Raw genomic sequence first — 18,584 nt, 5'->3', positions numbered from 1 at the left:
GAAAGTAAGATAATTGACCTAGATCCCTCATTGCAAAAGTGGAGTGTAGTTGCATTATTAAAACATCAATATGAGTTTTGGAGCTTCCAGTGACAAGGATATCATCAACATAAACCAACACAACTAAAGTATCTGTTTTTCCAAAAAGAACAAACATTGAACTATCTGACTTTGAGCATGTGAATCCTCAATTTAACAAAGCTTGACTCAGTTTTGTAAACCAAGCCCTTGGTGCCTGCTTCAAGCCATACAAGGCTTTCTTTAGTTTGCACACTCTATGAGGGAACTGCTGATGAGAAAACCCAGGTGGTTGAGACATAAATACGTGTTCCTCTAGATCTCCATTTAAGAAGGCATTTTGAACATCTAGTTGCCTAACTTTCCATCCAAAAGTAAGAGCAAGAGTTAGCACTATTTTTATTGTTGCTGGCTTAACCACAGGGCTGAAAGTATCAAAAAAATCAAGCCCTTGAGTCTGATTATAACCCTTAGCCACCAATCATGCCTTATACCTCTCTAAAGTTCCATCTGCTTTGTATTTGAGCTTAAACACCTATTTACATCCTATGATGTTAGCATCTGAAGTAGGATCAACCAATTCCCATGTGTTGTTTCTGTGTACTGCCTCAATTTCCTGTTGCATTGCTGCTACCCAAGCAGGATCTGTCATAGCTTGCTTGACTGTAGTTGGCTCCTTCGGTCGTGTTGCTAGAAATAGTTGTTTCTTTTTTACTATCCCATTTTGAGACCTGGTAACCATCTTTCTTGTTTCTGGTACAAATGCTGCAGGAATAGTTTGAACTGGTGGTTGGATAAATGGAGATGAAGGAGAAGTTGTAGGTGGATCAACTTGTTCTAATGTAATAGCAACATCTTGGTGAGTTGATTGTGTAAGAACAGGAGTCTGACAAGAGGTAGGAGCAGAACTTGTGGATGGTAGTGTTAAAAGGGCAGGTGTCTGAGCAAGATCTTGTGTAGCAACAACAATTGGAGAAGAATATAAGGCTAAAGGAAACTTGCTTTCATCAAAAATAACATGGCGAGTTATATATACTCTTCTTGACTTGTAATCTAGACACAAATAACCCTTATGAACAGTAGAGTATTCAAGAAAAACACATTGAATGGATCTGTATTGTAACTTGTGTTTATTGTATGGTCTGAGAAAAAGGTAACATAGACACCCAAAAATTTTCAACATAGTATAGTCAGGCTTCTTATGAAAGATAAGAGAGTATGGAGAGACAAAATCTAATACTTTTGTTGGCATTCTATTGATTAAATGAACCGCTGTTTGAAAAGCATATAGCCAAAAGCGCAAGGGTAAAGATGCACGAGCCAAAAGAGCCAAACCTGTCTCCACGACATGTCTATGCTTCCTCTCCACTCTCCCATTTTGAGCAGAAGTGTATTAACATGAGAATCTGTAAGCAATGCCATGGGACTGAAGGTAACGAGCAAAAACCTTGAATTCTCCTCCATTATCAGATTGAAGAGTCTTTATTTTGCTATTAAACTGATTTTCAACCAAACTTTTGTACTAAATAAAAACTTGCAATGCTTGATCTTTAGTTTGCAAGGGAAAAAGCCATGTGAATCTTGTATTATCATCAACAAAAAGAATAAAATATCTGGAGCCTGAAGTAGATAAAACAGGAGCTGGTCCCCAGATATCAGTATGGACAAGCTCTAATGGTGAAGCTGCTCGAGAACTTGATATTTGGAAGGGCAATCTATGACTTTTTGCATGTTGACAAGAGGAACAAACCAAATTCTTATTCACTGAGCAGGAAATATTACAATCACTCAGAATCTTTTGTACAATAGTAGGTGAGACATGTCCAAGGCGATCATGCTAAACCTCACTGCTATCAGTAGAAATTTTAAAAGCTGATACAGAGTCGTTATTCAGAAAGAAAGCACTGTTATTCTTTGAATCTTGTAAATTGGTGACTGGAAGCTTATACAACCCATTCTCAAGTCTACCTTGAGCTAGAGCCTTCTTCGAACACCGATCCTTCACAATGAAATAATTGGGATAAAACTCAATCATAGAGTTATTGTCAGCACATAGTTTAGCAACACTAATTAGATTGCTAGATAGAGAAGGCACATGATAAACCTTGTTAAGACAAAGAATTGTGGAATTAGAAACTAGAGATTTAGTACCAACATTTGAGATAGGAATTTGTTTACCATTACCAATTGTAACTCGTTCTGAACCAGTATAAGGAGCCATATTCGAAAGAGTAGTTGCATTTTGGGTCATGTGATGGGTAGCTCCAGAGTCAAGATACCAGGAATCATCTGCAACAGTGTTAGGAGTTGCAACCATTGCTGACATTTGACTCTGAGCTTGATTGGTGTTAGTGGATTGTTGAATCTGAAAGGTAATGTCAAACCTGTGATAACAATTTTGAACAGTGTGTCCAAATCTACCATAAAGTTGACATTGAGGCTTTGTATTATTGTTGTTGCCTCTTCCCCCTTGGCCTCCATGACCACCACGACTTCTACCTCTGTAGGTATAGTTCGAATTTCCTCCTTGTCCAGTACCTTGGTTTGATGGCTTTTGATATCCTTGATTGTTCTTGCCATAGTTCTTTCCACCTGCATACTTGTTGTTCTGAGCAAGATTTGCAATCATTGTTCCAGTCTCATCAAAGGAGTTCTGCTGTTCTAAACGATGCTCAAAAGTCAGGAGCAAGCTATGAATAGCTTCAAGAGAGAGCTGGTTGTCTCTAGCACTGATTGATGTTACCACAGCATTGTAATCAACTCCTAATCCAGCCAAAAGATTCATAATCTGATCTTGTTCTGAAACAGGTTCCCCTATTGCTGCAAGACTGTCCGAGAAACCTTTAATCTTCATGATAAACTCAATCATTGACATTGAGTTTTTCTTTGTTGTTTGCAACTGCAGTCTCAGCTGCATAATTCGAGCTCGTGAAGAAGATGAGAAAATTTTCTCAAGAGCATTCCAAACAGAATGTGACGTGGTATGGCCTACAACCTGAGCCATAATCTCAGGAGTTAGAGAAGAATAGATCCAACTTAGGATCAATCTATCATGTCTACGCCAAGTTACAAACTCTGGATTGACAGCTCCAGTAGTAGGAACAGTTTTCTCAGGATAAACTGATAAACCTTCAATGAAATTCTCAAATCCATTTGCATAGATCACATTATCCATTTGTGATCTCCAAAGGATATAGTTAGATCGATCTAGCTTAACAGGAAGAGTATGATTGAAGAATTGCGAATCTGAAGCTGGAGCAAGTGAGGAAGATTGAGTCGCTCCAATCGATTCTGAAAAAGAGGAAGAAGAGGTCGATCCAGATGCAAAGGTCGACATGATTGAATCACCAGGAAAAGAGAAAAAAAGTGATTGGTTTCTAGAAAAAATAGCAAGAAAGCAAGAGAACCTTTGCTCTGATACCAAGAAAACTTTTGTAAACAAAATGAAATTTCTGAAAACAAATACTCTTCTCTCAAAAACATAAGAGAGAGTTCTGAACCACTTTATGATATATAACATATTACAAGGGGATATACTAGTTTGTTTCTCTGAAACTAATTCCATAACAACTATAACAAACTTCTATAACAGAATTAGTTAATTACAATCTTCTAGAACTCCAGCTGGATCCAAGTCATCATGATGAGCTGTCACATGCTGACTTGTCAAGTGTAGAATCTTCTTCTAAGTTCTTATGGTTTTCAACTCCCAAGTCCCTAAACTCGGCATTGAACTAGCTGGCAAACCAAATTAATTCCCAATTAGAAGCCTCCCCAAACCTTGGAGATATTTCGCCTTCCCCAAGATGCATGCACTAGCACTACTACCCAAACCCAGATTTAATTCCAAGAACGCCAATCCAAGACTGGAACCTTTTCCAATACTCAGGGGGGACTCTTTCAACCACTTAAGGAAGCTTGCATTATACTTTTGTGATGCATACGATCCTTACCATATTTATAGTGGAAATTGAAACTCTAGTCCTAATGCCTCTCTAAAAGTGGGATCTAAATCAGAAAAATGGATGAAACCACTATTGGCTCCATACAACAAATACTTAAACAGGTATCACAATTACAACCATAGAAACTAAATAGGAACAGGTACCGCCCTGCCATGTGATTTGGTACATGAACGTCAAACTACTCATCATGCTCCCCATGGGATTTGGTACATAAACCTGCCTTCAATGGCTGCCATTAAAAACTGAAATAGAAATTTTATGTGCATTGCAGAAACTATATCAACACTTGCGCTAATATAATTTAAAATAGAATAAATATATGGTGGCAACAGAATTGAGACCCAATAGACGACACCCAACCATTCGTCAATCTGGAGCATTCAATTGGTGGGCTTCAGATCAAATATGAGACACAGCCCCAATTCATCAATCTTTTATATATATATATATATATATATATATTAGAGATCATCCTCACCAAACCCATTCTGAAACTTTTAACCCCATCAAAAGTTGTTTACAAAAACCTGACGGTCCACGATTCTTCAACTTGTAAACTAGGTTAGAAGTTTTGGAATGAGCTGATTTTTGGTGAGAATGATCTCCTCATCATAGAGATCATCCTCACAAAAAATCAACTCATTCTGAAACTTCTGACATTTACATTGAAAAAAATTTGGCATTATGTTTGGATCTCTTTGGGACCTCCGAATGCCACTCATATATATATAAGGAAGCGTTTGGAAGCCTTAAAAAGAACCAAACATTTTTCAATATATCGACTAGAAATTTCTGAATGGGCTGATTTTTTGTGAGGATGATTTCTATTGTGAGGATATCATCCTCACAAAAAATCAGTCTATTCTTAAATTTCTAACCCCATCAAAAGTAGTTTACAAATCATTGATGGTCCACGATTCTTCAACTTGTAAATTAGGGTTAGAAGTTTCAATATAGATCATCCTCACAAAAAATCATCACATTCCAAAACTTCTAGCCCATATATTGAAAAATGTTTGGCTTTCTTTAAGGCCACCAAATGCTTCCCATGTATATATATGGTGAGGGGATCATCCTCACAAAAAATCCGCCCATTTTAAAATTTTTAGCCCAGTTTACAAGTTGAAGAATTGTGGACAATCAATTTTTACCATTGGTTTCTAACTACTTTTCATGGGGTTAGAAGTTTTCGAATGGGCTGATTTTTTGTGAGGATGATCTCAGCCCATTCTGAAACTTTTTTGCCATGTAGGACAAAGCTTTGTCTACCAAACGCTATCTTTTATGGATTATGATCCGTATACACATAAAGCTACTCATAAAGCTACAATGTGTTTTGTCTTATATGGGCTAAAATATTTGGAATGGGCTGATTTGTTCTGAGGATGATCTCTATGGTGAGGAGATCATCCTTGCCAAAAATCAGCCCATTATGAAACTTCTAGCCCCATGTTTACAAGTTGAAAAATTTTAGACCGTCCAATTTTTGTAAATCACTTTCGATGGGGTTATAAGTTTTGGAATGTAATGATTTTTTACAAGGATGATCCCCTCACCACAGAGATCATCCTCACAAAAAATCAGCCCATACCTAACTCTTTTAACCATATAAGACAAAAACGTTGTAGCTTTATGAGTAGCTTTATGTGTCTACGGAACCCCACCCATCTTTTATATATATATATGGGTCCCGTTTAGCAACAAACATTTTGGCAAAACATTTTTCAAAACATGGGTTAGAGGTTTTGGAATGGGCTGATTTTTGGTGAGGATGATCTCTACGGTGAGGCGATCATCCTCACCAAAAATCAGCCCATTCCAAAACTTCTAACTCCAGTTTACAAGTTGAAAAATCATGGACCGTCCATTTTTTGTAAACCATTTTTTATGGGGTTAGAAGTTTTGGAATGAAGAGATCATCATCACCAAAAATCAGCCCATCCCAAAACTTCTAACCCATGTAGGACAAAACACGTTTGTTAAAGTGTAGGGTAAAGCTTAGGGTGCTGAACATTTCCCTATATATATATATAGGGAAATGTTCAGCACCCTAAGTTTTACCACACACTTTAACAAATGTTTTTTGTCCTACATGGGTTAGAAGTTTTGGAATGGGCTGATTTTTGGTGAGGATGATCTCTATGATTAGAAGATCATCCTCCCCAAAAATCAGCCCATTCCGAAATGTTTAGCCCCATGTTTACACGTTGAAAAATTGTGGACCATCCATTTTTTGTAAACCATTTTTGATGGGATTAGAAGTTTTGGAATGAGCTGATTTTTGGTGAGGATGATCTCCTCACCATAGAGATCATCCTCACCAAAAATAAGCCCATTCCAAAACTTCTAACCCATGTAAGACAAAACACGTTTGTTAAAGTGTGTGGTAAAGCTTAGGGTGCTGAACGGGACCCATATATATATAAACAAAAATCAATAGAAAAGAGTAGTCAACTAAACAAAAATCCACTCCAATTCGCTAAAAGCAATTAAACAAAAATCAATAGAAAAGAGTAGTCAACTATTGGCGCTCATTAAAAAATAGCGTCAGCCATGTTTCATGTTCCATCCTAATGGACCATGAATAAAGCTTGCTAGAAGCCAAAGAGTACCACATAACCAAAGAACTATAAGTTCAAACACGAAAGACCTCCAGTTATGTTGTTGGAAAGGAACTCCACTAGGGGAAAATACAGATTCACACCTATTGGAAGAAGAAATGGCATACATATAATGTTTGACCATATACATTTACCTCATCCAATGAATACTTGTACATCTAATAAAAACAGAGTCACTTGTATATTCTTCTGACTTTTGTCTAATGTGGCATTTCGGAAATGAATAGAAGACGTGGTGTTAAAATCATCAAAAGATGGACAAAAAGTGTGAAAGATTTAAAGTGAACCTTAAGCATAATAATTGAACTACCTGTATGACTAAATTGGATTTTTTTCAAGAACAAATGCTAGCTTCCTATAACAAAAGTCCAATCTACAATCTACATGGCTATGATTTCTCAAGGATCTGACCATCTAATTCAAAATTTGGAAACCAATTTCATAGAATCCACCTTTAAAACATCAAAATAATACAAAATGAATCACTAAAAGAATCAAAGATAGATTTAATCGTAAGACGCACTAGTAAACCAACAAATCATCATCAAATTTACAGTCGATTCTCTTCAAATCGAGATTTACAATCGATCATACCTTGAAGAGTGAGAACACCTTAGCAGAAACTCAGCTTCCAATCTAAGACGACGGATTGTGACAGAGATCGAAACCTTAGAGAGTTCAATTCGATTGCGTGAGAGAAATCGAAACCCTAGAGACTTCAAATCCGATTGCGATTGCGTCAGAGAGATATGAAAGTGAGAGAGATCTCTCGAGGGAGCAGATCGAAAGAGAGATCGATCAAATAGAGTGGGAGATGAGATCTATCGAGGGAGATTGTGAGAGAGAGAGAGATGGAGAGGTCGATGGATCAAGAGAACGACTGTGAGAAAGAAATGAAGAGGTCGATCGATTGGTGAGAGTGAGAGAGAGACAGAAAGAAAGAGAGTGAGATGAGATCGATCGATCGATGAGTGAGATGAGATCGTGAGAAAGAGAGTGAGAGTGAGAGTGAGTGAAATCGTGCGAGAGATGGGAAACGTGGTTCGAAGACCGCGGAATTTTAGTATTAAAAAATTGACGGGCCATACCCATCAATTTTTTCCCTTAAAATTGGGGATTTTCACGTTGTGTTTATACATTGCACATCCCAAGAGTACCCAGGCGATGTGAGACTATGCTAACACTCCCCCTCAACGCTTGGGCTGGAGACACTTGGTTCTCCCCCTCCACGCAGGGATGGAGATACTAACTCGACCCACCCCAAAGGTACACTCACTTTGATACCATGTTAAAGGCTTAAAGCCCATGGGCCTAACTCATCCTTGAAAATCGGCTTGCAAGGAGAGGGTTGCCACCGCTTTATACGTTGCAGATCCCAAGAGTACCTGGGTGATGTGGGACTATGCTAACAAATTTGACTTACATTTTGGTCCCTTGCTTCCAAAACACAGACCCAAACAGCAAAGATGCGAAAATCATATAGAGGATGCGCATTAAGTTGTATGCAGGATTTCTCCAATAGGACAAGTGTTGTTTCCAAAGGCACGCTTTGAACTGTTCCCAGCCATTCTGTGGAAAACGAGTATAGAAATGCAAGTCCTTTGAACCGGGAGATGGAGAACACAATTGCTTAACAAGCTCCCTGTTGTCCCTGAAATCAGAACAAAAATAAAAATGGTCTGCACGACAATTTTTAGAATATTCATATCAAACAGACAACTACACCTTAGTAGTTACACTCACTTGTACAAAGTCGACTCTTTGTAAAGATGGGCAAAATCCACACAAAGTTCTGCTTCGGCCGATGTAGAAGTGACTTCTAACATCCATGTTGCTGGATTGTAATTGTCTTTAATCCTTGGTACCCCAGAAATACCCTGCCAGATAAGGATGAAATGAAATGAAATTTTATCATTTTTTATTGCTAAGTTTTGTCAATAAAATAATATCCTAGAATAACTTATATGGGCGACGAATATTTCTTTAGTGAATTTACCTCAAAATATTCAATAACCCTGCTTGAATGAGGACCCAATGGTCCAGAGTAGATTACACTCCCTCCGGTTTTCATTAGAAACAACTGAAACAGTAGAAAATTGTGTATTGGACGATAAACTTATATCTTGACATCATGTCAATACATAACAAGAAATCCATGCTTCTCAAAAGCTAAGATCCATCTTAAAGAAATTAATACTTCTATGCATTATATTCATAATATCTACACATTGACACAATTCCTTACATTTTTATCTCCCTATTTCACTAAAAAACAATGTGTAAACTACTATAAATACCTCATCGAATGCCTCAAATATATCAATACTTGGTTGGTGGATAGTGCAAACAACTGTTCTTCCTGTATTAACCACATTCTTCACTGCCCGCATGACAATTGCAGCCGCTCTTGCATCCAAACCTGATGTGGGTTCATCCATGAAGATAATAGATGGGTTGCCAACAAGTTCCACAGCTATTGTGAGCCGTTTACGTTGCTCAGTTGATAGACCACTAACACCAGGACTGCCAACTAAAGCATCTTTAATTCCATCAAGCTCGATAGTTTCAAGGACTTCATTCACAAATGCCTGTCAATAACATGTTGCAACAATTTCATTATATCAAAGATGGTGTTGAAACTAAACAGTTAAATATTGATTCTACTTTGGTTTAAAAGATTCCATACATATTTAATATTTGAATCAATCTCAGGTGGAAGCCTCAACCAAGCTGAATATATCACTGATTCTTCTACCGTAATTAGTGGAGAATGTATGTCGGTCTGCTCACAGTAACCTGATATCCTTGCAAATGTCTCCTGAACCTTAGGATACCCACCAATTCTTATATCTCCTACAATAGTACCACCAGTTTTCCTTCCAGAAAGAACATCCAATAGAGTTGTTTTTCCAGCTCCACTGACACCCATCAATGCTGTAAGAACACCGGGCATGAAAGCACCGGTAATATCGTGAAGAAGTTGGAATTTTTTCTTCATGACACCTTTTTCTTTCATTTCCTGTCACCAAAATAATAACATAGTTAACCAACATCATTTGATCCTAAAATTTTAATGTCAAAGTTATTTATTTATCTGACATGGTTACCAAAGGGGTGTCAATGAAGTACTCCACATTCTGAAATGCTATTGTTAGGGGCTCAAAAGGTAAAACCATCCCTCCTGTGAAATTAGTCATTGACCCATAAGCATAGAAAAAATATATTATACGAATAAATAGATAAGAAGGACCATTTGTCTGACCTTTTTTAGGTTCTGCAAAAGTTTTAGGACTATTAGCTGTCTTCTCAACATGAGATCCGTTGTTAAGATCTTCCTTTCCTTGTATTTGAGAGAGCTTTTCATGAGAGATAATAGCACGAGACATCCCAGGAGCTGAGTATATATCAACAAGTGGGTGACTAGACATGTTTGATTTATGTTTCTCAAGTAGGTCTACTAGGTAAACAAAGATGAACTTACGCTTTAAAAAAGATAAGGCCATGGTAAATCCAACATTGAAAAGTAGTGAAAACCCAAGTAAGGCACCAATTGATATCCAATAATAGTACTCATCAAAGTTTAGTCCACGACTTTCCAGCGTTTGCCGCCCTATAGTTGTATTTGTTGATGACATCTATAAATGAAAATGAAGAGCAGATAATTACTAGCAGTGGATGATGATCAACTATTTTACTTCACCAAAAAAAGTTAAGACGAGTAAAACTGAGGTGCTCAATGGTATTTTGGAGAGCTGTGAGGATACTCACTTGGCACACCAGTACACACATCACTCACGAAAGTGAGTGAGACTGTCACGACGAAGGAGACAGGAGATAAGCAAAGAGATAAAGAAGCGTTCAAGCCTTGTAAATTGTAATCTTGTTTCCTACTAACAAATATTACTTTTGAGAAACATTGCACTTATGCTTGCCTTCTGTTTGCTTTGTTTTGTACAAGTGTTGCCATGCGTCTGAACTCTGAAGGGTTACATGGCAAGCACCGAGAAGACTTAGAACTTGACAAGATTCCACCATTAAGTGGGTACTACCACCCAAGATATCTCCTATGCCAAAGGTCAGACTTAATCAGATCATTGCCATCCTATTCACTATATTATTTTGGGTTGTCAAAAAAGGACTATTTTGCATGATGTAGGAAAAAAATTGTTCATGGAAGTGAATCTTGACCCTTCGTTTCATTCAGTTGGATTTAGACTGCAATTTTTATTTTATTTTTCAGATTAGGCTTTGGTATTGTTATGATGTGGCACCATCAAAAGATGGGTATCAGTATGCCAATGGTAGACCATCAAGCCATCCTGTCAGGATGAATCTAAGATTGCCTCAATTACAATAACCAAAAAATCAGTAATTCGAACCCACACCTTTTGCCAACGGGGAGCAAGAAATTCGTTTACAGTCATGCCTATCTCCCCATATGTCAATGGGGAGATCCAGAATCCCCATTTCAACCAACCTGGCAGAGAAGCTGCAGCCACAAAACCACTAAGTACATCCATTTGAAAAGTTAGCCAGGTCGGTATCAGAAAAGAGTTACTAGGAAGCCTTACGTCGTGGGATAATGAAGCCACCAAATAACAAGAGAACCCAGAATGAAAAAGCACCGACTGTTGTAGAAGCAACCAGAGTTTGGAAGACTGAGGCAGTAAAACGGAACATGGATATTGACATTAAGTGGACAGCAAAAAGTAGAACAAGTTGGCGAATAAACCTAAGAAAGAAAACAGACATAAGTTAAGGAGAAAATTCAGATTTCTAAGAGAAATCAACATTTTATCAATGGAGGAAATCCAGTATACAAGTCAAGTGGAACCAACAACGCATTACTATATGTGGCACAGATGCATGAGGGGTGCATTCCATTGCTTGATGTGTGATGTATCACAAATACAAGATCTCCTATGCCAAAAGTTTACTTGATCAGATATCGTGATCCTCTAATTATTAGAAATTTTCTAATATTTTCCATTTTTTCTTTCAGGTTCCCAAAAAATTGAAATAGTTCAGATGACCATAGTCATCCAGTCTAGCTGATGTGCCTAGACTGTCTTTTAAAGAAGTGGAATTTCCATGTAAGACTCACCTTCCAAACTCAGGAGTGTATCCAATGACATAGTAAGTTAGACATGTCCAAATTGCAGACTCTAACAATGAAAGTGGAATCTTCAGAATTATGGCTGGAATAGTGTATGCCCAAGCTGGATAAAAGCACAATTCTCTCTGCTTATAGAAGACCGCAAGTCTTGAGACAGTCATTGGCAACTCTGGGTATCCATCAGCAATAACCATAATGAGCCCATAAAACATAGAACCTAAAAAGTAATTTGCATGGATCACATCAACTTTCATCCGAGTCCGCAGAAAAACAGTCATCGTGATGGCTGCAATGGTGACAAGCTGCAGAGACACATAAACTTAGACATAACTGATTGATATTGATAATAATGGTCTAAATATCCTCGATGTATTTATAACTACCTGAGTTGATTTGAATACATATATGAATGAATTCCTCTTCATGAGAAGAAATTCTCTTGACATGCAAGCTTTAAAGAGGTCCCATTTAGTCAGAGAATACATGCTAAAGGATAAAGCATTTTTATGGCTCTTGGACTTATCATACGGCTCTAAAAGCTCCTCATTTAGCTTCTGTCCTATATGGAATTCCTTGAATTTCATAGAGAGCTGATCGACGGAAACAAAACTGTAAGGTTGTTCAGTATGATACCAGTACTGTCCTTGATCCTTTTTAGAGATAACCTGAAATGAATTTGAAAGTTTTACGTATTTTCGCTTCGAAACAAAAGACAAGTAAAGTGCAACCCATGATGCACTTACCTCCTGAAGGAAGTCAGCCACACCTTTTCTTTCTGGACACTTGAATCCACAAACTTCAAAAAATTCAAGAACGTGATTGCGTGGGCCATGGTATACGATCTTCCCTTCTGCCATCAAGACAATGTCGTCAAAGAGATCGTACGTCTCTGGTGCTGGCTGAAGAAGTGAAACAAATGTTGTTGCATCTGTGATATGCACCAACTGTTGAAGACACACAAGAACCTGAAAGGTAGTAGAACTGTCTAAGCCGTTTGATATTTCATCCATGAACAGAGCTCTTGTGGGACCTACAATCATCTCCCCTGCATAAAAAAAATTAGAATTCTTTTAACAACACTAAGTTTCCAATAATAATAGTATATTCAGTTAATCCTTAAAACTGAAACATACAACAGCATTGGAACACAATTTCTAATTAAACACCACAATTAAGTATAGTGTTTTGGCGAAGTTGTATATATCCTACTAAAGCTTTCCACTTTTTGACTCAAACTACCTGTAGTTAATCTTTTCTTTTGACCACCTGATACACCTCTTCTCATGGCGTCCCCGACCCTTGTGTCAGCACATATATCAAGTCCAAGTATCTGAAAAGTCATCGTAGAAAAATCATAAACAGAGAAAAGTGGTTTGCCTATAAGTTACTGAAGAAGAAATACAATTTTTTGCTTTTGTTAAAGAGAATTACCTTTAAGATATAATCTGTTTGAAGGGTTCTTTCAAGTCCCTCAACAGAAATTTCCTGTTAAAAATATTGTTTATCATAGATTATCGACATTGGAACACAGAACTACACTGCCACCAAAAATAAAAAGCAAATCCATGTGACACACGTGCTTGATCCTGATTTTTGCAATAATGTGGAACAGTTACTTCATGTTTGTTTGGGAAGGACAATTATGGGTGCCTTAAGGGATCATTGTGGTTGTCATTTGTGAATCACAGAATTGTTCAAAGTTTCAACAAGAAATTCTAAATAGGCAAGTGGCCATGATGATATCTTTCAGATTACAATAGATATTTTATACGAGAAAAATATTATGTTTAGAGAAACAATGTGATGGGCCTGGATCATTATGTAAAAAATGATCGTGTAAAAATTAAGATTTATCGAAGCTCAAAGTCATGCATTGCTGTGATATTGAAACACATAAAACAGAACAGGTGGCCCATAAAAAAGTGGCTGTTTTGTGAACATGGAGGGAAAGAAGAGTAAGTCTGTCAATTGTACCTTCATGTAAGTATCTATGTCTGGATCTGGGACAATCCCTGCTTGCTTCTCCCTTCTACTGACCTCCATCATAATCTCTTCACAGGCAAAGAAATAAGTCACCTTTATTATATAGTTAAGAACTCAAACTTAAGTGGATAAAAATCATCATTGATGTGTTCCCAAGGAAAGCATACCTGCTCGGCTTCCAACACCTTGACAACAAGCTGAGAAATCAAGTGTTTCTCTCACAGTCATCTCAGGAATGTGAAGGTCATATTGGCTTATATAGGCTGCTGTTTTCTGAGGAACAAACTCTTCAAGTCTATACCCATTGTAAGAGATTTCCCCAGTAACCTAAAGAAAGAAAAGAAGAAAAGATACACAAAATGCTTTGGTAAAAAATTACAATTTATGTATAATGCAAATCAAGGTTTAAAATGTCGCATAAATTGAATGTTTCGGTTAATGAAAAAAACCGATACGGTATTGGTTGATATATTCGATACGTACCCGATACATTGAATGTTTCATATTGGTATTGGCCAATACCAGTACATATCGACCGATACATTCCAATATTTTAAACCGTATTGCGAGTAGCCATTAAAAGAAACCAGACTGCAAACTGAATAATGTTTTGTATATTGTTTATATGAACATTGGGGTGGAATACAAGGTTGTTAAATGTAATCTAAGACACTAGATTCAGACACTTGGCTTTGGACATCAATTATGCCAGAAATTAAACCAAATAAAAGCATGCATGACTTGGTGTGAGCCTAATACAATACCAAGGCTTCATGCGCATTCATTAGGACTTGTGGATCAACTGAATCCATTCCTTGAAACAAGGACATTACGAACCAAAATTGAGTCTATTTGGTTAAGTCTTTAAAAAACAGAACTTTGAGCTACTCGTCACTTTAGAATGCTGCAGACTTTTAGTACTTCATTGTACATATTAATAGAATTATCCTAAATTAATGCTTCATATCAGATCCTTCTATTAATAAAAGAAACTAAAGAGCAGAAAAAAAAAACCTTGGGAGATTGGTTTAGCTTCCCTGAAAGAGCCAATAAGAAGGTAGTTTTCCCACACCCTGGAGGGCCAAGCAATAGAGTCATCCTGCAACCCAGACAATCCAATATGAATGAACCACTTTGGGGGGTAAAAAAAGTCCATTTAGGGGATGGGTTTTGATGTGACTCTAGATTCCACACCTATTCACTGGTAGTTGAGGTGGAAGGTTTCTAACAACACTCCACCATGAAGCAAAAAAGGTCATATTTCTATTTCATTTTTATCTATTAGAAAACATTAAAAAGAATCATTGGATGCAATTAGCAAGGAAAATTACAATATATAGCACTCTACGGGCATGATGTGGTATGATCACTACTGTCCACTTGACCAAATCAATGTGATACATATCAGATGAATAGTATGGATTGGCTATGTCAGCTTTCCATGTGGCAGGAAAAACCCTTCCGTTGCAGTGAGAATGTTTGGACACCTTAGGACCTTTCCCCATACAATTTCCTAAATGTAACCGTTTAGTTTATACATACCACTTTCTATGGCAACTGTTTAAGGGATTGACAATATTTTTTGACTCAAAAAAAAAAAAAACAAACAAACAAACAAAGAGTAAAATAAATGGATTTGGCTCTAATCATTTGAATTGTCCACTAAAAGGATTTGAATCTTCTGAGTTGGTGAGACTTGTATGTTCTACCTGCCAGGCTTGATGATTCCGCTAACATCCTTGATGATGCTTATAGTGGCTTCTTGAGACTTTGCACCTAACAGCTTTGTAAAACCCTGTCCAACAGAACGCTCTAGTAATGAATGAGGAAGAAAAAGGATTAAGAAATTTCGACAAAGGAAAGAACAAACACCCAATAACTAGCAAGCTGGTAATTAGGTCCCAGAGCCGAACCAATTTGAATTAAAAACAATAATAATAATGATAATAAAGAAGGAAAAAAAAAGGCCATCGACATAATCAAATTAATACAGCTACTTACAGAAACTATGCCTTTGAAAGAGTTCCATAAAGTGGGGAGGGGCTTGCCATGAACTACCTCACACTCTGCTTCAACACAGAGATTCTTATATCGCACCTCTGCAGTGGGCAATTTCACACCAACACTACAAAATACCATATGGTTAAAAAAAATATACCCATTACAGCTATGTGATTGTGCCTATGATATATGAGTTAATGAATGTGTAAGTGCACACACATGGATTGTCTACAGGGACTAATGGGATATACAACCATATTAAAAATATTATACTTTTGTCATATCTCCTGTCCATGATCAATGGATCCTTCTCTATAAAAGTATTTTGTAGACCTCAAGTGAATGTTACCAAACTAATATCACTAGGCACTCAAGAAGATAGATTATGCAAAGGACAACTTCAAAAACTAACATCAACTCATGCTATTCAAGCTAGAAAGAAAATCAGTCAAATGGACTTTTGAATTTCAATGAGGATGACTGACAAGGGACAGTTCATGAAAAAGGCAATTAACATACTTAAGGATCATTCAATCAAAGCTGTTGTTTGGGTTAAAATTCCTTAACTGGGTACATCGATATCACTAGTATGTTAGAGACGCAGTATGATACTTATATAACTACAAAAGTACCCTATGATTCGTAATGTGTGCAGTATACATCAAAGCCCATGAATCCATGCATCTTATATATAGATCACAACATACATACATACATACACTCATACAAACATAATGGGTAGATTATATGTTTATATGAATGTATTTGCGCATCTTATGTTTGTTGTGTGTCAAAAGCAAAGCTTACTTGTCTATTCTTTTTCTAAGTTTTTTCAACAGGAGGAGGTTATCTTTCTCAATATGCTTGATGAGCTTCTCAATGAACATATGTCGTTCTAGAGGTCCAAGCTTGGTAACATCAATCACTTTCTTCCCTTTGGCATCCCCACTTCCACCTCCACCATCATAATTATCAAACAAAGATGATGTTACCTTCTCAATTGCAGCCCATTGCAAGGCACTTTCATCATCACCATTATTCTGTACAGAATTCACCGTCGTAGTGCTTCGAAAACTCGAAGTGTGGTCTCGAAATGATGATCTCATACTTCTTCCAATCTCTTCTAATTCAATTCTCAATGATTCTATTTCATCAGTTCCGACTAGTTGAGCCATCTTTGATAATTTGGAGAGCTCCAAATGCATTGGGAGAAAGATGTTTACATTTATATATGGTTTCTTTTAGAACTTGAAGATTGAGGAGGTAATGTAATGCGTCATTCATCGCTCACAGAAAGTAAATTGACTGTTGCTTTCAAGGAAGTTGAAACATGGTGTTAGCATGGATTATTAAAAAGAAAATGTATAACAGTGTGAAACAGATTGAAAAATACCAAACATTAGATTCCCATCTGTATATTTCTCTATATTCTTTCTTTAATGGAAGTTAACAACCAGAATTTTGTTTGTTTATTCAATTTTATAAATAGATTAGTTGACTTTTTTGTGTTCCCACATGTGCTCTTTCATAACTAAAAAAACAATTAACAGTATTTGTAAATATATAAAATTGAGCGAGGTGTGGAACGTGAATTAAGTTCCTTTTCTTTCTCAGTAAGTCAGTAATATATTGTGACATGTGCACTATGGTTCTGTTTTTTGTTTTTTTTGTTTTTTTCTACTTAATCTACTAAATATTTTACCCTTTTTATCAATGAATTATACAAGCCCACATGCAGACATACTGCAGGTGCATTCCATACAACAGTGCAACATAAAGATGTGAACTTCCTCACCCATCAACACCCACAATGCATGATGGTCATCATGAATATCAAATACTTATCATCTGTCTAATCAAATGATCCACACCATCTGATAAGCACAGCCTGAGACCATTGGTTTTGATGTTTCGATCAAGTTGATTTCAAGCCCAAGGCAGAGACTACTAATTGACAAGTAGTAAAACCTTTCCAAAATCTTTTTTCCAATTAATTACAGTGGAGGACTAGTGTGCCACATGATTCCTCTGATGTCAAATTGATTTAATAAATATTACAAATAGAACAAAAAGGTTTATTAATAAAAATAGATTTGATGAATTGTAAAAATCCTTTGTAATTAATATATCATATATGTTTTGCCTTCAAATTATATGAAAATTTTCCTTTATACCGCCTACCTCCTTCTCCACCTATTCTAGAATGAAGCGTCCGGTGCTCAATGATTTTGTTCATCTCTTTCCATCTATTATGTTATTTCTTTATTACCATTTGGATTTGAAAACACATTTGTACATTTCAATCTCAATCCTTGTAGTTGTTCTTGGCATTTCTAGCAAGGCAACACATTACCAAAAATGTGGAGGGACACATTGATGAACTTTCTACGAGCAAGTGACCAACCTGGTTGAACTCATCAGATTAGAATGAACATGGATTGTGGTCCATCAAAGAGGTGATCCATCAAATAAATGGTCCAGATTAAGACACATACGAGAATACCCTTGCTTACAAACCATGTCATTGACCAGCTTTATGTTGGGCTTTTTGTGGAGCCTAGTTATGTTTTGATCCGGTTGACGACCCGACCCGACCCAAAAAATGTTTGCGTGGTATTTTGATGGGATATTTTCTGAGGCTTAGTCCATGGAGTGGAGGCTTGGGCCCATAGGCCCAAGCCGGAGCGCTCATGGATAAGCCTCCTGGGGCAATGCCCCGGGAAAAATTTTTGGGCCCATTTTGTAACCCATTGTGTATCTTGTGCGCATTATATAGAAGCCGTTTTTGGTGATTAGGGTTTTTTAAGGTTTTGGTTGTCGTTTTTGAGACTGGAGCCGCACTTTTCTTCTCGAAAATAGTGAAATCTCTGCAACTCTGTG

The 18,584-nt window shown here is 37.0% G+C and overlaps 1 protein-coding gene across 1 annotated transcript; it reads right to left on the bottom strand.

The window, feature by feature from the left end:
• Positions 1-1,671: 1,671 nt before the first annotated feature.
• Positions 1,672-16,879, bottom strand: LOC147383625 (pleiotropic drug resistance protein 3-like). Its single transcript, XM_086428048.1, has 22 exons — positions 16,512-16,879; positions 15,705-15,828; positions 15,413-15,498; positions 14,718-14,802; positions 13,871-14,030; positions 13,695-13,771; positions 13,152-13,205; positions 12,960-13,050; positions 12,464-12,765; positions 12,104-12,385; positions 11,709-12,022; positions 11,176-11,336; positions 10,990-11,093; positions 10,086-10,239; positions 9,867-9,998; positions 9,712-9,785; positions 9,291-9,623; positions 8,902-9,192; positions 8,601-8,684; positions 8,348-8,481; positions 8,028-8,255; positions 1,672-2,741 (listed from the first exon to the last, which is right to left on the bottom strand). The coding sequence occupies exons 1-22, from the start codon at positions 16,877-16,879 to the stop codon at positions 1,856-1,858; spliced, it is 4,524 nt and encodes a 1,507-aa protein (XP_086284174.1). The 3' UTR covers positions 1,672-1,855.
• Positions 16,880-18,584: the final 1,705 nt, after the last annotated feature.

This window comes from Akebia trifoliata, chromosome 16, assembly GCF_017979445.1.
Source record: "Akebia trifoliata isolate Shusen 1 chromosome 16, ASM1797944v1, whole genome shotgun sequence".
In the NCBI taxonomy this organism is placed as follows: domain Eukaryota; kingdom Viridiplantae; phylum Streptophyta; class Magnoliopsida; order Ranunculales; family Lardizabalaceae; genus Akebia; species Akebia trifoliata.
Note: the sequence above shows the minus strand (reverse complement) of the source record. Positions and strands in the feature narration are given on the sequence as shown.